Here is a 26,466-nt window from a genome sequence, read left to right as displayed (position 1 = left end):
CATGCCAAGGTTTAAGACACGCTACATAAATTTTTAAAACCGCATCGCGTATTGTGAACAGACAAAGGCAGGTTCTAACATAAAGCCTTAAGTTTCTAGTGACTATGAATATTTTCCGGTTATCTTTTTTATAACCTCGATTGACTTATCACTTTAGAATATTAGAAAAGTTAATTTCGGATATTTATTAATAAATACTAATAATCATTTATAAATAAAAAATAACTAGATAAACAAAAGTAAGTATTAACTTGAGTATCTAACGTCTCATATTTTTTTATTTATACGTAAAAATGTTGATAAAGACTTAACACTTACCGCCACGTTTTGATACGCTTTTTATTAAAGAAAGCGGTTGCCATAGACTTGCAGAGCTTGAGTCATAAATTTTTACGTTAACTTTTACGTTTTATTATCTAGTAATTTAAATAAGTACAACTTTCAAACACCGAATAAATTTGACAAGAATGAGTAAACATAAGTCCCTCACGTGTATAATATATAATCATTGAGAATAGCCTCTAGTCTTATTCGTGAAATTATTTAATCTGTATACATATATACCTATAAAATTTCAGCATTTAATCAGCAAACAATGCATTATATTTGACCTAAAAACACCAACACGATAATATCTTTCTATACCTATTACATATACATACACCTATACACCTTTTTATAACTACTCTTCTATTATTAAAACGATATGTTAACCATAAACTTTCCCGAAAAATCCTTCTCTCATATATACTTGCCCGCTGAAAAAGTTTTAAACTATTTACAACAGAAACCAGTGCAGGCATACGAGAGAGTTAAACCTGTTTAATAACTCTAAAATAGCCGAATAACTGAAAAGATTAAGTTTAAAAATATTATATAGAGAGCAATTGGTTATATATGTAAAAGCTTTGAAGGTTTAAGCTCGTTTTACGTCAGTTAATATGTGTAACATCCTATCCAAAAATTAACGGATTCAAAAATAAAAAGCATTTCCATTCGGATATCTATCCCTGAAGACTTTGTACTGCCAGAAATTATAGGTCTACCGCATTCCAATAGAAAAAACAAATTATTGTAACATATTTCAAGGTGATCATTTTATACAAATTGATTCGAAATAGGTATAAAAACTATGAAGCTTGATCTAAATTTTATCCGATTAAAACTAACCCATAAACAATCAACCTCTATATGATACATCAATTTGATTTATTTATTTAAATTTAAATTGGTTGCTTTCCTATAACGAACATTTGACCTTATTCCTGCCAAATGGCCAGAGTCGATTGAACAGCAATATACCGCAATTACGCGATGTCACACATCCATTGGCATTTATATGGTGAACACCAAATGAATTGCGGTCTGGAAACAACCTGCTCATTTCACGTGAGATCTGGTTCATTTACGTACAAGTAATATATATATATATATATATATATATATATATATATATATTATAAAAGTAAAATATCCCTGTAAAATATATTAAAAATCAGAACCGCAATTGTCTGTTTTAATGAGAAACTAATAAATATTATTTACAATTTTTAAAATTAATTTGTACATATTATTAATACAATTCATTTCATTTAATACTATTACAAAAATAGATATGTCAGGATGTTTATAATACCGTCGTCATTAGCTATAATATGTGATATAACTTTGATTTTAATATTAAGCTTTACGAAAATAACATTTTGTCAGTGTTCCTCTGCAAGATCACTATACGTCTTGAAAATTATGTAAAATATTGTAGAAAAACTTCAAAAATAATTCATACAAACAAAAATATTTTATTAAACGTTGAATAAATTTTCTATGTCCCACAGTAAAAATATATTCAATGGTCTCGTTTTTGTTTAGTAAATTAGGAATATGAACACATTTTAGTTAAATGTCAAAACGAAGATCTTAAAGACATAATTAGATTTTCTTGTTCTTCCTTCAGTGTGCTTTAGAATACTTATGTTAAAATTAACAGTTTTACATATCGTTTACTATTATGTAAATGGACGAATATTAAACAAATGAGACAAAAGTGTAAATGTCCAGACCGACAGGAGAACGCTACGCCTCGTTTATTGATTTTTTCTCTATTTGCACCATTTGCGGGTGCTATTATCTGACATGTAAAATCGTTTTGCGCGCACAGTCATCTTACTGCGAAGAATATTTAATACTCGCCTTTTCGTAGACGGTGTACGGTTTTTCCTTTGTTCTGTTTATGTTTTGTTGCAATACACCCTTGCTAGAGGCCGTCTGGGTAGGTACGATTGGAGCGGTTATTTTTTCCCTCCATTGAGATGTGATATAATATCGTACAAATTGCTTCTAGCATAGCTTTACAGCAAGTCTTACAGTCTATTGGTGAGATATAGATAATTGAATGCTGCATTATTACTTATCCTATCTATAATATCACGGTATTGTAATGTTAATAATTAATTAATCATCACGTCAGACGAAATCGGCCTCCACATAGATTTCAATAAGATCTGTTGGAAGCGACCTGCATCCGTCTTACCGACCTTAACAAAGTCTTCCAACCTTGTGTGGATGTTAAGTTAGTCGATACGTGGTCTTACTCTTTACTCTACCTGAAGACTCTAGCGGGCGGCTGTCTTGCACTCTATATGTCCGACCCACAACCACTAGAACTTTGAATTCTGCTTGTTAAAGTCGGTTATTTTAATCCGCTTACAGATCTCGTCATTCCTTATTCAATTTCATACATAAATCCCAAACATAGATTGTTTTTTCTAGTGTACGGAAATAATTTCAGACGAATTATAGTAATGAAAGATGTTGCATGACAATTTTGCATAATTATTGCTACAATTTTCGTTACTTGATATCAAATCTCCAACCACACCGTGACTATTCTTCACCGTCTTAGAGATCCTATATTACAAATTACACAAATAACAATGGTTTAAAAAGCGGGTAACGCGAATGCTTCTAAGCATTATGTAACTTTATACGCTATTTATATACTAGGATTTACGCTACAAGCATCTTTTGAAAGCGAATTTCCGTTTTCTGTTGCCTTTTGTAGTTATGAGAGGAGCTTGGCACACGCTCACTCAAATATATTTTATATTAAAGGGGCTTTGGCAGGTATTGAACCACCTGCTTCAATAACTTCGCCCAAAATGCATATAAATTAGACATCTTTATGTTATATCTATTCAAGTTTCTCCGTTTACACATATTTCATACTATAAAACACTACTATTATTACATAATCATCATCATTTGAACGGTAGGTCGTTCGCAACAGGATACTGGTTTCCCTCATAGGTTTTGATAAAGAACGGTCGGGAACAGCCTACATCCAGCATCCAATTATGGTAAGACCAGGCTTTTCTACAAAGGGATTGGTAGACTTTACAAATTTTAAGATCTTCTTTCCTTCGTCGATAGTTTACAGATTATATTTCCAATTTTCAAAATCGAACCCGTGACTAACGAATGCAGTCCGCAGTTTTAAACCTTAAAGTTTTATCAACTCTTTAACATAAACAACAGATTTGTCAAAGAATTTTTATCATCTAATAATAAACGCAAAAACCATATTTCACCATATATACCAATGGCATTATAGTATTATAGTTTATAGTTACCGGAACGATCATTTCGACTTCCTCGATAGCAATTTGAGGTAATGGTTCCAAAATGGTCGGTTCGGCGACAATATGCCTAATAGCCCAATTACGGTCATAGTTCCATTCATATGGAAAGCATTAAGATTAATTGTAGTTATCGGAATGCATTGATTAGGAAAATCGGTAAGGATACGTACGTACGATAAATTTATTACATATATTCCTAAAACTTTACACTTTGTAAAGGTATGTTTGCATTAGCCTAACGTATATTATTGTTGTTCAGAATTTTATTTCACAAACACGAAATTAATTAATTCAATCAAATTTAAAAATAAATGTATAAATATAGTCGTGGACCTTGCAGGGTACGAAAACAAGGAAGTTTATTTTTTTATTTATGACCCTTATAGGATCATTTACAGTGACCACTTGTATCTGTTATGAATAGAATACCAGATTGAGCACCCTTTGACAACATATTCCTACTTAAAGGTGTAAGGGCCCCAAACGCACGCTGATTTATGATGAGCCTACAACAAACTCAGCATTTCTCATGCATTTCCTTACTCAAGCAATTGCTTCTATTAATTTTTTATTTTCAATTTTAATTAAAATAATTATAATTAAAAGATTTGAAATTTATTATTTTTTATCTATTATAATTAATTCTTCTATATTAATAAAAATAGGATCAGCCCCTTTCCATTTTTGATTTCCCAATATTATTGAAGGATTATCATGATTTAATTGTTTTATTATTATAACTTGACAAAAAATTTCCCCCATAATTTTATTCTTATTATATAAATTATAACTTTTTAATTATAGTTATAATTCTTAATGCTATTATTTGTGCTTTAGGAGGATTTAACCAAACATCTTTACGAAAACTTATATCTTTTTCCTCAATTAATAATTTAGGATGAATATTAGCAGCTTTAATAATTAGAGAAAACTTATGAATATTTTATTTTATTTTTTACTCATTTTTAATTAGAATTATATGTTTTTTATTTAATTTATTAAATGTTTATTTTATTAATCAATTATTTATTATTAATATAAATTCTTTAATTAAAATTTCTTTTTTAATTAATTTTTTATCATTAGGAGGATTACCGCCATTTTTAGGATTTTTTCCTAAATGAATTATTATTAATTTTTTATTAAATAATTAACTTTTTTTATTACTTTTATTTTTATCATAATAAGTTTAATTTTATTATATTATTATATTCGAATTGTTTATTCATCATTAATATTTAATTATCTAAAAATAAAATGATTTAAATTTTTTGCTAAAATTAACTCATTATTTATTATTAATTTATTAAGTATAATTTCTTTACTAGGAATAATTTTAAGAACTTTTTTTTTATATAAGGTTATGTAAACTAATAATCTTCAAAATTATAAAAAAAGAAATTCTTTAAGCCTTAGTAAAAAAAAATTACTCCTTAAAATTTGCAATTTTACATCATTATTGACTATAAGACTTAATTAATAAAAGAGATTATTTCTCATAAATAAATTTACAATTTATCGCTTATACTTCAGCCATTTTATTAGCGAAAATGACTATATTCTACTAATCATAAAGATATTGGAACATTATATTTATTCCAATTTTTTGGAAAAGAATTATAATTCGTAAAAGTCCATAACCTTCTAATTATTACTATTTAATATAATTCCAGCTAAAATTATTGAACCTGAAACCGGAGCTTCTTCATGAGCCTTAGGAAGTCATAAATGAACAAAATATATAGGCATCTTTACTAAAAAAGCTAAAATTATAGATAAATATAATAAAAAATAATCTATTCTAAAAAATTTATAAAAATATATAATTATATAATTTAAGTTATGAAAAATAAAAAAAAATTCCTATTAATATAGGCAAAGAAACAAATAAAGTATAAAATAATAAAGAAGCTCCTGCTTGAATTCGTTCAGGTTGATAGCCTCATCCAATAATTAATAATAAAGTAGGAATTAATCTTCTTTCAAAAAATAAATAAAATAAAAATAAATTTATTACACTAAAAATTAATTATAATATAATTAATAAAATTACAATATTGAATAAAAAAAATTTTGAATAAAATTTTATTTTATTCAAATTTTCTCTTGCTATAATTATTAATAAACAAATTCAAATTCTTAGTAAAATTAATCCATATGAAATTAAATCACAACCTATTATATATCTTAAATTTCTAAAATTATAAATATTAATACTTAAATTTATAAATAAAAATATAATCACTATTATTATTATTTGAACCATTCAAAATTTATTTTTTAAAAAACATAAAGGAATTATAAAAATTATTATAAATAAAAATTTTATCATTTTTATAATAAATTAAATCTTTGAAAATAATCATTACCATGAGTACGAACCATAGAAACTAAAATTGATAAACCTAAAGCTCCTTCGCATACTGAAAATAATAAAAAACTATTATTATTATATATAAATTATGTGTTTTTTGTGATCACTTTCACAATATCTTTAATACAAGAAATGAAGCAATTCATTCGTAAACTTTATCATAAAAAACCCTTTATAGTTATTATTAAATTAGTAATTGTTTTTTACTAAATATCTTAAGTTTAATAATGAAAATTTAGACACATTATGATACTGTATTGTAAAACCATACAGAACTATCCAAAAAAAGTCACTACTTTTACGAACTTTAGAGAAAAGATAAACAAGCGTAACGTTATTTGTAGCGTTAACCATAAGACTTCTTATATTAATAATATTGTAGTATGTGTGTATACATGGGGCGATATATATTTATATATATGTGCATGTATATACTAATATATATTTATATTTCTAGTATGTACTATCATAAACTGTTCTCTAAGAATCTCTAGCTCTTATATTACATATTTCTCTAAACAGGACCCTTTTGTAGCACAATAACGTATCGATACGAGCCTGACACCCTAAAAGTAACCCATAAGATTTATTACTGTAAGAATTACTAAAATAGACTAATAGGGCTTGTAAAAATATTTCATATTAAAATGTCTAAATAAATGTCTTAATCTTTCAAGTAATTACATAATGTAGGGGAGCTATAATTAAGTACGGTAAACTTTCTTGTCTTACAGATAATCGTTCTTTATATCTAATAGATTCAGGCGTTACCTTGCGAAAGTCCATCATAACTAAGAAAGGGACTAATATATAGCTACTTCCGCTATGCAGCAGTAGTCATGCAATGAAGTGCACCGTATTTTACCGTGACTCGTATTCACTCGGTGTTTGACACTGGTCGGTGTAACATTTCCTGAGGATGCCCTGTGGAGGGGTAAAACAAGTGTAGAGTGAAATAACGGTGGTAGTTGTGTTTCACATTGTTTGCCGCACACCCATTTATCGGCGGGCTTCATTGCACGACTACTGCTGCATAGCGGAAGTAGCTATATATTAGTCCCTTTCTTAATTGTTCCTTAGTTTCGCTGCTGAACATAGGCCTCTTTCGATAGATTTCCAACAACATCATTTGGATTAAGGATTCGATTACCTTATGGGTGAACGTCCTACGTTGCGCTTCTACAATCTCCGCTCCAGAACAGTAAAAGTCTAGCGGCCATCTGTTCTGCCATATTACTTCCACTAATATTCGTTAAATCCGAAGCAAAGTACATTGCTAATATTTTTTTTACTTTATCCGCGAAACTTAGATTCCTGTGCTAAACATAGCTTTTTTTTTAAAAAAAAAGCTCATTTATTTAAATTACAAGTAATATATAAAGTTATAGAAGAATTGTATTAGTATTGAGGAACATAGATATTTAATCAAACGAAACTACCGACCCCGCATTATTGAAAGCGCTAACCACTTAAGATAAAACGTTGGAATTAATGTCCCATGTATAAGGTAAGTCGTAAACGCTTCTTGCCTTTCTCCATAATGTTTACACGGCACGCAAATCGTACCTTTTATAAATAAATAAAAATGTTTTAATATTTAACATTATACGTACATTACTTTATAAAATATTAAAATAACACATATTTTATATGAAAATGTAATGAGAAAGATATGGTTCCAGTAAGACAAGTTTAGACTGGATGACAGACAACTTGAGCATCGTCTTTTAATTGTAATATTAAAATAGTACCTTGACAGACAGACACAGACAGACGACCTTAATGAATAGTCGGAAAACATTGGATGCAATACACTTCCAACGGGATCTCTAGGAAGCGGACTTCGGAAATCAAATTTCGAATCTATCGAGAAGGCCTATAGGGCAATGAACTTTCTACAGATGGAATGATGATGATGATGATCAAAGTAGTACAAAAAGAGGACACAATTTAAAATGAGTACCAGTGGTACATTGCTCATTTTACATATTGGATGCCCTTTATTTTTTGTCAGAATTTATTTTGCTAATTTGTCTGTTATTCTCACATAATATTTAACTAAGCTTTGAAAAAAGCGATGGTAATTCGTATGACAGATTTTATATTATTTTGTATACGTCAATCAATGTATGAATATGATACTAACTGATAACGACGACAAAGCCTTCAATGGTGAAACACATTAGTGTAATAGGATAACAAGCCTCAACTCAAGGCGTTCATGTCATACATGGACGGAGCTGTCAACGATGTAAAAAATTATACATACGTAGCTTTGAGTCATTAAGTGGTGATGGCAAAACGTTCACACGATAATAAGCGTTACTATGGTTCGCTACTCATGATTTTGAAATAAGAACATATACGCCTAGTAATATGTCAAAATATGTTACTTGTTAAGCAAATTATTTTACAACATACTGTTCCGTTCAAATACAAAGGCATTAATATTTATGCCTCCCGGGGGTAGACCAGACCGTGCACCTGGTCACCGGCTGTCACTCATTTCGAAGCAAAGACTGAAATGGAGGTAGGAAAGAAGATAGAGGCTGGAAATATCACCTCCTGGATGGGCGACGAAAAGAGTCTCATTCCGTTCCTGAAGTGTAGCAGTGAAGTAATTTATGAAGTCATAAATAAAAATTAAACAAATTAGTAAGTGTCGTGGAACGTGTAAAATAAAATAAAAAATACAAAAATAGTAAAATTTGTACTGTTTTTGTATTTTAGAATATAAACATATTATAGAACTAAAAATAATAGAAAATAATACAAAATGAACAAGCATATGAATAAAAAAGATGAGATAGATAAAAAGGAGGAGAAAAATAACTGTAAAACTGTACGATAATATAAAGAAGTAATTTTCTGTAGTATTTTAGGAGCGGAAGAGAAGTAAGAAAGATGGTGTGTATAAGGTGACAAGTAAGCAAGGAGGGTGTGAGATGTTGTAACAAAAAATAGATGACTATTGTTTGTAAACGAATAAATATTTATAACTTTTCTTGTTCATGGTTTTTAATTTTTTAATCTGTTTACAAAATATGTACTTTTATGATAAAGAATTGTCAGAGGATTGAAGCTTGCTTAACTACCAATTTACGTAAGTTGGAGGAAATTCTCTGTGAACGGTGAACTGTGAACTGTGAATTAACATACATTCCTTAAGTTCCGTCTAGTCGATTCGTTCCTCTTAGAAAGCCGTTTGCAGGTTATAACTAGACTGCAATTATAATTTGCATTGCAAAGGGGAACTTTAACGTAGACCCATTGAGACATCAATGATCAATAAAGCTTTGTTTATGAGATATTTCTTTGTTCATGGGTTTAGTTCAACAATTGCGACTTTTACTTTTACATTTACACGTTTTTATATTTTTAACATGGTTATAAAAGATATAACAGTTTTTTTAAGTTACTTTTTTAATATAATTGACTGTTGTAAAATAATATCATAAAAACCGGCTCTAGCAAAAATTACTCGGGGCCTCTTTTTGACCAAATGTGTTAGAAGACTGCTTTTCTGTTAGCAAGTATTTATTTTTTTTCTACGGTATATGAATACATATGTAGTTATTCATTTAAAATAATTTTTTTTATTTACTACATGCTTACTTCGATATCTGATAAATCTGGCTTACTAGCAGTACTAGTAAAATCTCGAAGGTTATATCTAATATAGTAAATTCCACCCAGCCAAACGTCCTAAGTTTATATAAGGCGCGTTAAGCAGAATTCTATGTAAGATATTGAAACCATAATTCAGAAGGCAAATTCTAACCATTATCATTGTCTCGTTTCTTTTACAGAGATCCAAAACTTTATTATCAAATTGAACAATTATTTTTTTACTTATTTGGATTGTAAAGGTGTTATTTACGTTGTAATATAAGCCATTAAAAATAAACTATTAAAAAGTCTGTAAAAATTAACTTTATTATCTTTCTATAACTTCTTTTAAATGTTTCAGTGCTTCATCTAACGCCATGTAGACTTCCTGGGTATTCGGCGCTCCAATCTCCATTGACTCAGAAACGCTTCTTGTAATTGATTTGTGCAGAAAACTTTGAGTAAGAGGACAGAAGACGTCGGGATTCATTGAATCTGTTCTTGACTTCCCAGTGAGGTAGCTCATAGGAACACCGATTAAAAGTACAGAAATTGCTCCCGCGAACGGACAGTAAGTGAACGATATGCGAAATAGTGACTGTAGCGGTTTTACTGGAAGTTGTGTCCTGAAAAATGATATTACGAATTAATATTCATATCTCTAGATTCCATTAAGTAGTTAGTAAATATTTTGTGAACACTATGTACGGTATTACAAAAGTTTCCCATGTAATAACTCCAAAAAATCAAGTCTATTTAACAAAAACTTGTAATAAAATCTCATTATGATGTGAAGGATTTGTGAAGTGATAATACAGCTTTAGCGTTAATGTTCTAGAGAATTAAGGATATTATAAAAATATACCCAAAAAAATATCTGATTTTGTTGTGGGCTTTTCTCAAATCATAGCACGCTTGGAAGTCTTGTAGCTTTAACTGGAAGGATGCCATTACAGAGGATCTCCAAAGCTCAATTTGATTCTAATTTATATCTTAAAACTTAGCTTTTCTACCATTCTTCTCATGACGTACACGAAAGGGACACGAGGAGTCACCGTAAATAATCCTAAGTGGATAATTTATGGAATATAAATATTTCGTCATATCACAGTCCTTTTTAGAACATCTAAAGAGAAATAAAATTAATCTATATCTATTTTAAGTGTTTTCAAAGCGTAATCAATAAAAAACTTACCCATAACAGTAACAATAACATTTGCGTAAAACATTTACGCCAATATTATTAGAATTGTTCTTACACTTTTTGGTTAAAATATTAAAAATTGAAATACGCCAACGAAATACTACACCCTGTCGGTGTTGCAAAAAGTAAATAACTGCGAGTGAAAATGCTTTTATTCGATTTTTCGTGATATGTCTCTGTCATTCTAATATTGAAATGTACATTTAATAAAAAAAAGCTTTTAACGTTCACGTCTCTACAATTTAAAACCACTGTCGACACAAATGGCTATCATCTATTATATTTATTTATATAAAATATAGACGTAATAAAAGTAAATAAATGAAAATGCTATTACAAAACTGAAAGCCTCCCATGAAAATAAATTGTTCAAGCTATCATTATTCATATGATTCAATCAATAATATGAAAAGCCGTGGCTAAATGTGAAGATTATATTATGCATCTTTTTAAAATGATATTTATTTCAAGTTCTTAAAACAATAAAATTATGAAATTTGTAAATAGATATCTTCAATAGATTTAATACTCTAAAGATAAAATTATTCACAGAGTAATATATTCGTTCTGTTAACATATTTATTTACATACGAGTAATTCGGAGACTAAAACGGTTTTTATAAAAAATAGATATTATATAAACTGTGGTGGCCTTCAAACGACTTATTGATGGGACGTCAAGTAAAATAGATGTAAAATAATCTTTTTATTTTTTATTGTTCTATTTATAAATATATACGTATTTAACTATTGCTTATAAACTTTTTTATTTTAATTAAGGTCGAATAAAGTCAATAATTCAAGAAGAGATAGTTTTTTCTGTTATGTTTGATTATTGTAGATTAATTTATCGTGTTGCTTGTATAAACATCTATGAACTTAAATTAGTTACACAAAAAAAATGCTAAACATGTTGGTATTAACCGACTGCCGTTGACAAAAACTCGTTAATTTAAGCACTTTAATTACGCGATACAACGATGTACGTTATAACGCGAATAATTCACAGTTAACTGCCTATAAATAACATTTAATTAGATACTCACGCTGCGTTGGGAATAATTGTTGTCATGTTGGCGAAAATGTGCGTAAAATTCGCTTTACCGCAACCAGAGGTGACTAAAGGCTTGCCCTGAAAGGTCAACGCACCCGTGGCGAGAGCGTTTTCAGCGCCTATCAAAAGCCAACCGCAGAGTAGCAAACTTAATAGACACCCGCTCAGCGCGCCCTGTTGCGTGGACAGTACACAAAATGTTAATCATTCTTCATGTGAATAGCAAATTAGCGCTAAAATTTGTTATTCGTGCCAAATATCTTTCATACATATAAAGTTTTTTAACGCAGACAATAATAGATATGCTTCTTGTACTAACAAACATATACTCAAGAGAGATTAAATTAATATTTTAGATAACCATCATCGATAACTAGTGCAATAGGAACAGAAAGGAGAGAGTACAAGACTAAATGAAACCGAATCTACTATTATTATAATTAGTTACACATACCCTTTATAAAAATTTTACCATTATCGTAACTGGACATGAAGGCAATATCTAAATAATACTTTGAATTTTGCTAGCCAAACAAACTTGATTTATTTTCCAAATTTATAAAGGATTGTTAGATTATAACATTAGTCATATTTACCACGCCTTCATATACTAATCGTTATAATTGCCATACGAGAGATATTCAGCTAATATCAATTATAATCAAGATATAATCAACGACATAACACACGCCATGTGCATCATGTAATGTTTATCTGAATTTTTGTAATAATGCGTCATCTATCGTTTCTTTCAAAATTACGTTTGACAAGTAGTTCCCGGAGCTCGAAATTAATAACAGTAATTTAAAATAGATGACGCTATAGTCAATTAAATAATGAACTTTACATACCCAGAGTCTAGCAAATGCATCAATCAATCCACAGATGGCGCTTTATATAATTGTAAAGGTATTTTATAAAATTGTATTGATTGTTACGAACCGAACAGTTTGCGCGGGAAAATACTATTCCGAGTGTAAACAACCCTAATAATGTGCCAGCGGTTACACCAGTCACGCCCGATGCGACATGTTGCAAGCGATCCAATTCTTTAGCTGTCCATACAACACCTGCACAGTAGAAACCAACTAAAACGCAAAGAACCTAAAAAAATAATGTTTTCGTACACTAAACAGAATAAAAATTTGTCATTTGTTCATCATAGAGATTTAACGAAAGCATTGAATATCAGTTGTATTTTGTTATGCTGGTTGTTTTATCATCATCACCATCTTATGGGTGGATATCCTGGGTTGTGATTGCCCATCCTTGGTATAGTGGACAAAACCTTAAAGCCCTAGCAGCTACCTGTTATGGCACAGTGTAGCCTGCCCGCTGCCACTTCAATTCTACCGACCCTCTGTATTGGTTTCTTTCAGTCGTTTATAGATCTCCTCATTCCACGTTCAACATTGCAGAGAAATCTCGAGAATAGTCCTCTCCATGGCACGCTCAGAGACTGTGAGCACACCAATAAAGCCGGTTGACTAATTTGTATTTATTCCACTAGCAAATCAAAAATCATACTTTATTGTTTCCTTCGGAGTAGGAAAATCTTTTAAGGACTTCGACCTCAATTAACTATTCATACTAAAAGTTCTCAAATACTAACGATGTGCGGCTGATTTTGGCTCAATTACTTACTTTCATTATTTTACAGCACGTAAGTTCGCTTGTGCTCTGAGGCATCCATGGCCTAATAAATTCTTCAAAGAGAACTCCTGATATGGAGTTAATTAAAGACGCTATACATCTGAAAGTTAAGGTAGACTTGTAAATTTCAATTTTTTATTATTTTTTAGTTTAAGATCTAGATGAAATTGAAACTGTAGTTATAATAATATAAACATATATTACATTGAACGGAATGTAAGTAACTATTTCATGAAGGCTTTTTAATAAATGGACATAATTACCCTGCAGTAGCACTGAATATGGCTATGATAAATATACCGCAAATTCCTGGAAACATTGCTGCCAAGTTGTTCAGGAAATGTGGAACTAGCTACAACATATAAAAGGTAAAGTTGTAAGTATTTATTCATACATTAGCTCATCATTTTAGGCATAAAAGTTCCACTTCTGAACATCGGCCTCTCTCTATATATCTATATTTATCAATAAGACGTATAGCAATAAGCCTGCTTCCAGTAACTTCCGTGGTCGATAACAAGATCGTCTGTTCACTGCTGCATTTGGTCCATGGTCTCCTCTCCAGAACATTAAGCTCCATCGATCATTACAAATGAGACCAGAATAAATTGTAAGCGATTAAGAAAATTTAAATTGAAGTAAATCTTTAAATTTATACCTGCTCATGCTTTTTGATTTGTCCAGTGCGAAGCGGATCACAGCCTGCATACCAAGCGTACAACGCAAGGCCAAGAAAACACGACAACAGTTTCATTAGAATAACACCTGCGCATGAGATTGCCAAACATAGCCTTGCTTTTCCAATAGTTGGCACTGCTAGGAGTTTCTGGAGCGTTGATTGGCTGAGCGCTGTTTTCCATAGCCAATTGGTGCTTAAAGCCAGGGTCACAGCAAAGAAAGACGTGTGATGCGCCAATTCAGGATCTGGACTAAAATAAATGATTTATCTACGAAACTACATATTATGTTAACATTATAGATATAACGACATTGCTTCAGTTTCATTTAATTGAACACTTGTAGTCTACCGTCTGCTTAGTATGACGCAAAATATAGAAAGAAATATTAATTTGCTGTCTATTTATTTACCAAGAATTAGCTAGATTTTGAACATACATTTTTTTTTATAACGATCGCACAATCAACCTCTCGTAAGGTTAGAATCTTATAAAACTCCTTCTCAGCTGACCTCTACTCAGCAATATAAATATTTCTACTTAATTTAAACTCTCGTAGTTTTAGTACATAACTGTAAATCTCTCAAGTAATGTATGCACAGATAGATCATTACATTATATTATAATTTAAAGCTTTTGATTTTTTTACTTATGTATCCATACAACTCTACCTACTCGTAAAGCACCAACCGCCCTCCATGACTCGCAATTTCCCACATCCTCTTAAATCCCATTGGCAATAAAGCGAGTCCACTCGGCAGAGCGGTTCCAGCTACAGCGAGGAATGTTGTCACAATACCCATGCTAACTATAGCACGGAGGCCACCGACTGCGCTAAAAGTAGCGCATGATACACAAATCACTGCTGTTATTCGACCAGCTAATGGGTTGGTAACTGAAATTATATTGCAAAAAAGTTATATGGTAATTCAAACACTTTTGGGGAATGTTAGTAATGACTAAAATGTTGTAGCCCCCTATGAATCTTGGTAATTTGGTAAAATCTTTCTGTGATTCACCCAGGGGTTGTTAGCCAGAACGTTGTTTTCTAACAGAAATAGAAACCGATGACGCTTACTTTCAACATGCCGTTAGTTATTTCAAACTATTTTTTTAAAATTAGTTAGCGTTTGAAGCCATTGAAATAATATGTGTTTAATTTATGCCAAGGGAGAGGGAGGAACCTGCGGCTTTTAAAAAAAATATTTATGGCTCTCGATACTTGTACCCGAGATCCCATTTCATTTTTGTCTTATTACATATTAAAAAAAATTAAAGATAAAGTTACAAAATGTTTTTTGAATTACTGACAACAAATAATTATTTGCCAAAATTGAAAGAATCGTGAAGAAAAGTAAAATAAATGTGTTTAATTTTAAATACCTAAAAATTTACATAATTTACTTTACATACTTTGCACTTTTGAACATGTTTTTTGCATAACTATTAAGTATATATTTAGTTGCTATGTTAGTTATAGAGTCTGTGCTTAGACAATTTAATTAATTACAGCTTAAAAACACAAGCTTTCTCTGTCGTAACTAAGTAAATGAAATAATCATTAATCGTTATTCTTTCTAGGATAATATTAATTTGAATGGTTTACAAAAAAAACTTCTAAAATTCTCTTAGAAAAACGAAGTTATTGATGAAAAATTCTAAATTTTAGGTACTGATTGAAAAATTAATGTAAAAACAATAAAGAAGCTATAATCGTAAAATACAATTGTTGGTATGTATACTGTGTAGAAAAAAGAGAATAAAATAAAAAAGAAATTGCACCATATACTTTACCCAATCTAAATGCCAATAAAGGTACGTAGGGCACGATAGGCAGAAGCATCAGTTTACTGATAACGAATAGGACAGCAGCAATAGTTCGGGTGTGAGTCGAAAACCTTATCTCAAGATACTCGAAACTAGACGAAAGCTGTAATTTATGGAACACTGAAAACACAAAACATCTCATAAGATGTCATATCCGGAGAAACGTTAATAAATAATTCTAATATATCTCTGCCTTTGGCCTCTGGAATATATTGAAAAGTGGAACTATAAATGCCTATTCCCTAAATATGATCAACATCATCATGTTAACTAATAGACGCCTAATGCAAGGCATATAGACCTTCCTCAAAGATCGCCATGGTCCCGACTTGCCCGCATCCAGCGAGGTCCCGTCAGCCTACCCATACCTGCCTCTAACGACTTGTGGTGGTCACTCGAGAACCTTTCGGTCCCAACGACCGTCGGTTGTACGAGCAATGTGCTCCACTCACTGCTACTTCAGACGAGCACTTCTTCGAGCTGGTTACTCTAGATTTTCTGCGGGTCTCCTTATTTCTGATTCGAACTCTAAATATTAACTACAATTCGGACATTTGTAGTACATGAATAGTTCGGTATATATTTCTGGATTTAGTTCTTAACCACCATTAAATATTGAGACAGCTGTTAGATTATCTTAAGCACCAATAAGCCTGATATGATCAGGTACTACATACGCAGGAGTAGGTACTCCAATAATCAAGTATTTTTCTATTTTATTTTAACTGGCTACTGAAAAGTCGAGGTTCCTAAAAGCAGGATGCATAATTGATTATGATATCATGCCAGACTGCTAACAGCAAGACTTGACAAGGCGAACTTATTTTTTATTTCGGGCCTAATTATTTTAATATCATTTACCGTGAATCGCTATAGTATTCTAATCATTGGTGTGAATTATATTTTATAATCTTTATTTTAAAGGCAAGGTTCTTATAATCATCAGGGTTTATGAGACGGCGGCGGAGACCGCCGTCGTTCTACTTAGCAAAAGGTTATTAACTACTTGTTACTACACTTCTGTATTGATAGACACAAGATAGATAGACGACCCAGTCAAGGTCCTCGGAAGATGCTGGATACAAAGCGTTTACAATCGGTCTTATTGGGAATCTATAGAAGAGACCCATATCTAATCGGGGACGTCATACAGCCTAAATTATGATAAACTATATTGAGTGTAAAATATGATTAGTAGTGAGTGTAATAAATAAATTTCAAATAAAATTTTGAAAGAATTTCCTGTATTACGTGATTTTACTGTGATAGCTACGTAATTACTAACACATTTAACCAGTGGCGTACCTAGAACTTTTGCCGCCCGGGGCGATCTCCAGTTTGCCGCCTTTTCTATTATATGTCAATCAAATAGTAGTTTTTGATTTAAAAAAATATTGATATATCACTTCAAAGTAATCATACAAACTTTTCAAAAGAAATGACATTTATAAACTGACATCAAAAAATTTTAGGAAAAATTGCCGAACAAAGTCGTAAAGATCCTTTTACGAATTCAACGAATTTTAATGAATACAATAAAATTAAATTATTATCTTATTCCTGAATTAGAATCCAAAATTTACACTAAAATGCATTTATATACACCGAGGAATAATATTCGAAATCATAAAGTTAATCATAATTTATATAAATCAATTATCAAACTTATAATAATCATTTATTATTCAAGAAAGAAAATAAATTTGAAATGAAAAAGTTGCTTTTTACCACTATAAGTAAATATAAAAAATGCCGCCCCAAGGTAAGTGCCGCCCGGTGCGGACCGCACCCACCGCCCCCCCCCCCCTAGGTACGCCACTGCATTTAACTACTTTGTGATCTAATACCAACACTGAAATAGGCTAAAGTGAGATGAACAAATATCGATTTAGTGAGCCAAAATTAGGCCTATCGCTTAATACGGTGCACCGTTTAAAATTAAAAGCATTTTACTTCCTTATTGTATCACCACCAGTGAATATGCTTTTAACTATCGGATAACAGCCGCATGATAGTAAAATAAAGACCTAAGTTATCTGTAACATGATGATTGTATAAGATGACTTCATAGCATTCCAAGCTAAATATGTTCGTTGGTATTTACCTGGCAAATAAATGACAGCTGTAAGGAAAGTGACGACGATAAGTGATAGAGCTGACGCCCAGTACTGCGTCCCTCTGAGGTAGATTTCGACTGGCACTCCCAACAGAGTAATACTTGTTAAATGGCTGCAAATTTAAAGTTGAATTCAAGTAATCAAATAAGACTGCAGTCAATATAAAAATATAAATTTTCCTCTATTCATTTTCGTCTTTCTTCACTTTATTTTTAATTTCAATTAGTGCTTATTAAAATATTTCCTAGTTTATTTTAGAGACAGTACAACAACTATCTTACTAATAATTTAAATTATGTTTTTAATTTGCGTTTTCAAAATAAATTACGAAGTAAAATAATCAAAAATTTACTTACCTAGCAATTAGGGCCAGAGAAATTGATATGACGGACATATTTTTCCCACCAAAAAGGAATCCGGCAACTGTGTTATACTTTTTATTCACGAAAATAAAATACAAAATTACACCAATTATAACACCAAGGTTAATTCCGAACAAACAATATTCAGCAACATTGAAATATATGGGTGATGCTGTAATGCTATTATTTCTTATCCTCGCGTACATTTTAATAAAACTAAAATAAATGTTTAAACAAATCAGCACTCAATCTGTCTTGGGTGCGGAATGATGTCTTTTTGCTTCGGCAACTTTGTTATCAATGTTTCTATTTCAACAACAATAAAGGAGACATTACAGATAAAGGCGGATTTCTCGTCAATTTCTGTCCAAACAAGCGCGAAAAGGATTTTATTGAAAGTCGTTTGTTAAATTTCTTGTAATTATATTTTTTGTTAGTTGATTGCGCTATAATAACATTAAAAATATAAAGTGACAAATCAATGACTATGCTTAACCATTAATTCTTAAAGAAACATGTTCACGTGAATGTTATGTAAAATTAAAGTGTTATTTTAGTTATTGACACAGATAAACGAATATTAGATTGAAGGAGATATTAATAAAGAACCGACAACCGTGACCATTTTTGTAGTCTAAGGTTCAGTATATTATTTAATACAACTAATTTTCATCTTTTTTATTAGTTTAGCTATCAAAGGCTACTAAGCAATAATGTTTTTAATATTGTCGATTTTAAGTAAATTCTCTGACTAATATATATAGTATATATACACGTTATATAGTATATAAACACGTTATTAAAACATTCTTGACAACATTCAAAATTAAAGAATAAATTTAAAAAATTGTATTCGTTCAGATATCATATTTTATTAATATCGGTGATGTAAGAAAAGGACCAATATTTAGCCACTTCCGCATATGCAGTGGTAGTCGTGCAATGAAATGCACCGCCCGCCAGCCCGCTGATAAATGCGCATGCGGCAAACAATGCGAATCACACAACCGCCAACACCAAATCACTCAACACGTGTTTCACCCCTCCACGGGGCGTCTTCAGGAGCTATGCTACACCGATTAGTGCCAAACACACATATCGGTGATATTTGAGTGTTTTACGACTATTACATTTTCACTGTATCAATGGCGCCCGTAAACGCCGAGCCTCGACTTGATTGGGTGCTAATGCCTGGCAAACATTACTGAACCTTCGGAAAACGTTAGCGTTCGGAAAAGTAGCCAAGGAATTTAATTTTTTTTATAATTGTAACAAACAGATATAATAATAATGAATATTAAAAAAAAATTCTAATATTACCACTTTTGCTTTAAAAAAATAAGAATATTTTATAGTTGTCTTGCGTGTTTCTAAATAAACACATATAATCAAAGTGTAAATACTACAATAGACGTTAAACAAATACACAATGTTGTTTCTTATTTCTGATTAGATGATTGCAGACACGCAGGCAACATTTCTGACATTCGTACAACTTTGTGTTAGATGATCTTAGATATTTCTGTATCATTTACTTAACCCAGTCGGTTTTAAACGATCTTCATAACACACCCTGGTGTTCAATGGTTTTCTCAACTAAATGATAGATGTCGCTGTTCAAAAATTTCAGTAATATAAAGCATAGAATAAGTGTTTCTTTGGATGGTACGATACACAAACATTTGTCTAATCCCTAGCTTTTTCAATGTATCAAAAATGTCAGCTGGTTCCTTACCTTCTTTGTACAGTACAATTACTGCAATCCTATTCTCTTTAGTGCCACACTCCATTTTAAAAACAAATAATTTCTAAAAAAAATATACAATAATGGCGGGAAACAAGTTTATTTTTTTATCGTAGAAGCTGATGTTCGAAATTCGTTTTAATGTTTCTTTAAATGTATGTAAACAGCTAGTAACACAATTTATGTCTAGACTAGGTATTTATCAATTCTTTGAATGTTACATTGAACAGTAGATTTGATGATTTGAAATGACTATTTTACTTCTTTTAGAAACTTTATTTGCTGCTGTTTGCGTTCCTTTTTTGTATTGTAGTGGGGCGCCATCAAGCACACACACAGATGTCAGATAGTGACAGTTACTCTGTGAAGTTAGTAAGGAATTAAAAAAACTTGTTGAAACATCTCGATAGATGGCGCGTTGAAAATGAAAACTAATTTAAATGGTTACATATCACTCGCTTATGACGAAATTATAACTTCATGGTGGCATTTTATGTCTAAATATAAAAGTTACAAAAAAGTAAAAAAAAATATCATATCCTAAAATGGAGTAAGTAGTGCTATCTGTCGCAATTCATACGTCATTAAAAGTAGAATGTATAGATCTAACTAGACATGTACTCGTATAAAGTAACAAAAGATATTTTTTATTTTATACTTGTTGGTAGCTTTTACCATGTTCTCGAATCTAGAAACAAAAAAATCTGCCACCCTTTTACAAAAAAGTCATAAATTAAAAACGAATATAAACCCGTAAGAAGTGTTTTAGCCCTTACTCTTATTTTTCTCGTTGTTGTATTAATAGGTTCAGTTTTATCTCAAATACTCATATGTACTGGCTATTTTACTCTTATACTAGCAAACAACGAACAAACGCTTCAATCGAATGTGCTGCCACCTTTCTTAAAACTATGACCGCCAACAGAGAGTCAATATTTCTGTTAAAAAGAATTCGTTTAAATCAGTCTTGTGTGTTTACATAATTCCGAGAACCTTAACTTTTATAACCTGTAAAACACTATGAAACTATACTCTCATTTGTGTTTAAAATAAATAAATTCGTACGAACACCAGTAAAATTATATTTTATAAATATGCTACCTAATAACTAAACTATGTAGTTATTTTTATTTGTGTTTATTAGATCTTTCTTTTATTACTCGCTCATAGTTTAGAAAAGCGACATCTTTGTGCACTTCATAATACTACTTACAATCTTATGTATTGTTACTGAATGTAGTTTGGTGTAAATATTGCTAGAGGGCATTGCATTAAAATGTATATTTTTAAATAAATTATGTAATGTAAATATTAATACATCGGAAATTAACTCTACCCAAGAATTGTGGAGAGTTGTGAAGTGTTAATAATAAAAGATTCGTGAATATTAACAGTAGAATTGTTAAGTATTAATAAGTAGTTTTTGTTTTATACTTTGAACATAGATTTGGAACATCCTGCTCAGTTCATAAGACGTGTAATCTCATATTTATTTCGCTCTGCCACCACAAGAATAAATCTTTATTTGCGGGGGCTGTAACCTATAACACAATTCTTCCACGAAACTTCGAATGTCTCGCCGTCCTGACCGATACACCCCCTTAAGTTTCCAGACGACTCGACAACAATTATCAAGCAACTTATAAAGCGATTCGCAGCTGGAACCAATTTTAATCGCACCGTCCACGAATACGTGTGCAACGTAGCACACTCACCTGCTACTTAAAACGATCCTCTCACAACTCTGATATCGATTCTGCTTAAGGTTTTCAGAGAAAAGGTTCATGCCTGTCTACGACAACCGAGTATTTTTCAATTAGTAACCAGAACACGTCCAGCGCTACATCTGTAGTAGTATTTTGTTTTAGTTTATTAGCTTGTGGATTTTAAATTCGCGAGACCTATGTTCGAAGGAGCTGTAAAAACCAGAAAGGCTAACAACGTCCATCACCATACGAATACAGCCCGATTCACAGGCAATTAAGAACAAGCCGCCCTCGCTGCCTACGTCTTACATTGGGCGGTTATGGGCTGAAACGATGACGACAATTATATATTATTAAACGAACTTCTGTCTAATGTTTTTTTTTATTAATGCCATAGATGAATTATTGGAGAGAGAGATTATTCCCTTAAATAGTAATTGTCTCCTTATTACAATGGGAATTAGAGTTAATATTACAAGTATAGCTCGGCATATAAGATGTCTGTCGCTGGCGAACGTCGTTTCATTATTAGATTATTATAGAAACTACATTATAGTTACATAGTAGTCACTAAGATCTCTAAAAAAGAGTATTTCAACAATAAAAGACAGGTAAGCGGTACTTTATTATTATTTTTACTCTTCCCAAAATATGTAATGTTGCGAGTAGTTGGTCCGCGGATATAGTTACGTTCGCGGGAAGTAGCAGGTGCAGGGAGCGCAGGATAGGTCATCGTGGAGATCTCGTATTGAGCTAGGGCCTATGTGCATCAGGAGGCGCCCGTCGACGGACACGATGATGATAAAGAAGCTAATCTTTGCCATCGAATAATTAAAATATTAATGTTTTAACACCTTTAAGTTATACCATCACCTTTAAGATTTCTTCTTTACTTCATTACCTGGAGTGTCGTTCTTTAGGTTGCAGTTTTTGGGTTCTGGATACCGCTAAAGCGAATTTTGAGTGTAATTAAAGTTATGAAGTAATCGTAAACATTATCTAGGTTTTTTATTAAAGTACACGACAAACGTACAAATAGGTTTTATGTGTCAAACGTGTTGGTACATATGAAATAGTACGTGTGTATTCAAAGACAAACTTAGTGCGGTCTGTGTAGGTGAGGGTGGCGGGTGTTATATTATTATGGATGGCGGGTCGCTCTTACCGACATTAGAATATTATGCTCACACCTGGCCCCCAGGCGACCTCCGTAAATACAGTTTTTGCCTTGACTTATGGTAAGTGGAGACGCTCTATGAGGTTTTATAGGCTCTGGTAGGTACACAATGTATGAAAATCGTAATTTAGCGCATCTTTTGTTTTATTGTAAACTCTTTTCTCTCGTACTATTGCTGTACACAATACTAAAAAATGAAATAAAAAAGATCGTAAAAACTTTAAAAGAGCTATTTACTCACCCATATAAATGTATATAGAGGTTGTACATACATCGGCATTGATTACCGACATTTGTAATACTATGTGGTTATGACCGTTAGCACCAAAAGCATTTTGCCACTGTTTTGTCTGATGTTAAGTAATGACGAGGTCTACGATGCTACTTAGTTGCCTAGAAGAAATGTATTCATTCTTGAATTATAGTCTCCCAAGTTATAGTTAACTGGAAACCACGACGTCGGTAGGATGTTACAAACCTTGGCTGCTCGCGCTATAAAAGTATTATCAAAACTTTTAGTGCGGGTTGAAAAGATTTCAAGTGTCTATTAATATCGTGAATACCTGCGTCTTGTCGTCCGATGGAAGGAAGGAGATGGGGGAATTAACTGATGTAAATATCTAGATAGATATGTAGGTCGCATTGTATCTGAAACATTATTCCAACAATTTATTGTTAAATAATAAAACAAGAAATAAAAGGCATTAGAAACATGTGATGCATTAGTAAACATGCCAATAAACATGAAGCGGTGCTTTAATAGTAAATGAAAATTTCGTTAGAACTGTAAATTATGAACTAATGCAGTGAAACGTAATGTTTATTTATATGTGTATATTTACATTGTAATAAAAAGTGAATAAGCATTGTTTGTTCTTTATGTTTATTTTTTAAACCTACTATCCCTCTAATGGAAATGTAGTAGTGCAATAAATTTGTTTTGCGTACATTCCGTACACACAAATCACCTAATACACAATATCGCAAATATTTCTTGTCCAGAACACTGTGACACGGGGCCTCCCGAACAAGCAAATGCTTCAGGAGAAAAGAGGCAGGGAGTCGAACTAAGGAAATACAAGAAAAGGATAGCAGTGTATAACTTTTCAAAGAGTAAAGGAGATAGTGTGAAAGAAAAATTAAATTATATTTCCCAATGGTGTCAGCCAGTTATTAAGTGGCCAGACGCCATTTTGAATTATTATATTTTTTCTATCTTCAGGTTTTATTCTGCGTGCGGAATGCCTTTTATTTGTAATAGTAGAGAGACTCAATTCTGATGTATGTGGCGTTAGATATTTAATAAATAACTAAGTGAATAAACCTCACTAATCATTTTATATTACACGAGATTCATAAGCTTATGGAATTATTGTATAGTTTATATAGTTAATGATTATATTGATTTATTTTTAAGAGATCTTGTAATTTTTTTATCCAACATTTGCATACTTAAATAATGTTAATATTACTTACTGGTCATTTTAATGACATCTATGTAAAAATATAAACATGTGTTTAGATAGATAAAGGATGAAGGTCAACTCTATAATGCACTTTTGCGAATTTTCTGTAAATTCGTGCATGAAGTAATTTACTATAACTAGCCTACGGACCTGCATCGAAGTTCTAAAACCTTTCTCTCTTTCTGGTATCATCGATTCTTGGCATAATCTTGATAATCTTCCAAAAATATCAAGTTCTCTCCAATTTTATGTTGATACGCATTATTATTAGATGTGTTTAAAAAACTGTGATAATACAATTGTTTTTTTTGTCACGGACAAATTCTGTAAACGCTTCGACAGTAACATTGGCTCGGTCTTACTTTTAATTATTTTATTAATTGTGATTCACCTGACTGCAGCGCAAGAATTAGAATTTTGAAATATAATTAAATACTTTTAAACTAGTAGAATTTACCATTTACTTCAATTTACTTTTCAATAATTTAAATTAATAAATTATACACTAAAACACGTGTGGCGTGAATGTTAGAAGATCTGTTGTAAAATTGCTTTTACAAATACTTTTAAGAACGTCTACACATATGTTTATACCATTACTATCACAAACGGTTCTATTAGAAATCTAGGGTGAAAATATATGAGGAGGTACAGCCGTTGATGTACGGCTGTAAAGATGATGGTAAAAATATCGCTGTAATCATAATGGTGGAACTATTATTTTATAATAGGGCAAATAGATGGAACTGTTTTAGAGTTTACGTCTGTCTAAACATCACCGTTTTTCGGTTTTGGATATCGTAGCTAAGAAAGCTATCGAGCCAATGAAATGTATCATCTCATGTCTCCTGTGAAGATAATTAACATATGGGTAATATTTAATCTCTGGTACAAAAATCAACATTATTTAAGATATGGGTAGAAATCTTTCTTTACGGATTGACGGCTTGTTCCTCTACAGCGAACTCTAAATATAAACCTTAATAAAATTTGTATTATTCTAAAACTATTCAGTACAGATAATAAATCAAAACTGACAATTTAATCAAACGTTGAGGGATGAAGCTTAAAATAATCTTGGGTACAGTTACAGTGCGCTCGAGGCGTATGATAAACTGGCGATAACCGGATATGGAGAGAAATGAATTGGACGCTCGAAGCGTAGCATTTTTGCGTTGTTATACTTCTGAAGAATATTTTGCAGTCAGTCACTTTTTATAATTAAAAGTCTCAACTGATTATGTCTTTAAACATTGTTAGTTGCCTGGTAGCAAATTTTTAGCAAGAGAAAACTGTGTTCTAGAATAAGAATGACACATATACACAATATAGCTTATATTTGCTAACAAATCTTCCATGGGTCTGGGTGTACGCATATATTCTATTTATTATTATAAGTTCCACAACATATTTTAAACTATCCGTTTATTGGTTTTAAATCTAAAATTAAAAGTACATTATTAAATAATCTTTATCATAGTATAAACATTTTTTTCGTTAATCGAAATGCGTGGACCTTGATTTGTTAACTCATTTACATGATGCCATGATGTACACATGATTGCCAGATTTTCTCAACAAGTCAGCGTTCCGAGCAGGTACTTACTACTTATAATGTTTAAAAAACTGATGATTCAAAAGTGTAAGTAAATGCCTACTTGAATAAAGATATTTTGAATTTAAATTTCAACATTTTATAATGGATATGTTTAGAAGCGTGAGGCGTTCTAGATGGATATAAAATATTGTCCAAGGAATATTTTTAAGAGGAAAGGAATTGCCTTCCCCGAGCATCCGTTTTCTCTAGCTAATGTTTCAACAGAGATTCTATATTGTAAAGACACCAAGCAGAATTTTC

General features: G+C 31.3%; 1 protein-coding gene across 2 annotated transcripts; it reads right to left on the bottom strand.

Moving 5' to 3' along the window:
• Positions 1-9,939: 9,939 nt before the first annotated feature.
• Positions 9,940-18,789, bottom strand: LOC137919424 (sodium-coupled monocarboxylate transporter 2-like). Of its 2 annotated transcripts, XM_068762498.1 has the most exons (10): positions 18,510-18,789; positions 18,141-18,265; positions 16,004-16,156; positions 14,885-15,104; positions 14,191-14,461; positions 13,796-13,884; positions 13,524-13,632; positions 12,822-12,983; positions 11,872-12,053; positions 9,940-10,247 (listed from the first exon to the last, which is right to left on the bottom strand). In XM_068762498.1, the coding sequence occupies exons 1-10, from the start codon at positions 18,719-18,721 to the stop codon at positions 9,950-9,952; spliced, it is 1,821 nt and encodes a 606-aa protein (XP_068618599.1). In that variant the 5' UTR covers positions 18,722-18,789; the 3' UTR covers positions 9,940-9,949. The 2 variants fall into 2 exon arrangements, with proteins under 2 accessions (XP_068618599.1, XP_068618600.1); XM_068762499.1 differs by lacking the exon at positions 12,822-12,983.
• Between the last annotated feature and the right edge of the window lie 7,677 nt (positions 18,790-26,466).

The sequence above is a fragment of the Battus philenor genome, unplaced genomic scaffold, assembly GCF_028537555.1.
Source record: "Battus philenor isolate CCGP_79_NKW_IND1 unplaced genomic scaffold, ilBatPhil1.0.hap1 SCAF_16, whole genome shotgun sequence".
In the NCBI taxonomy this organism is placed as follows: domain Eukaryota; kingdom Metazoa; phylum Arthropoda; class Insecta; order Lepidoptera; family Papilionidae; genus Battus; species Battus philenor.
The sequence above is the reverse complement of the archived record's forward strand: the minus strand, read 5'-3'. Positions and strand labels throughout refer to the sequence as shown.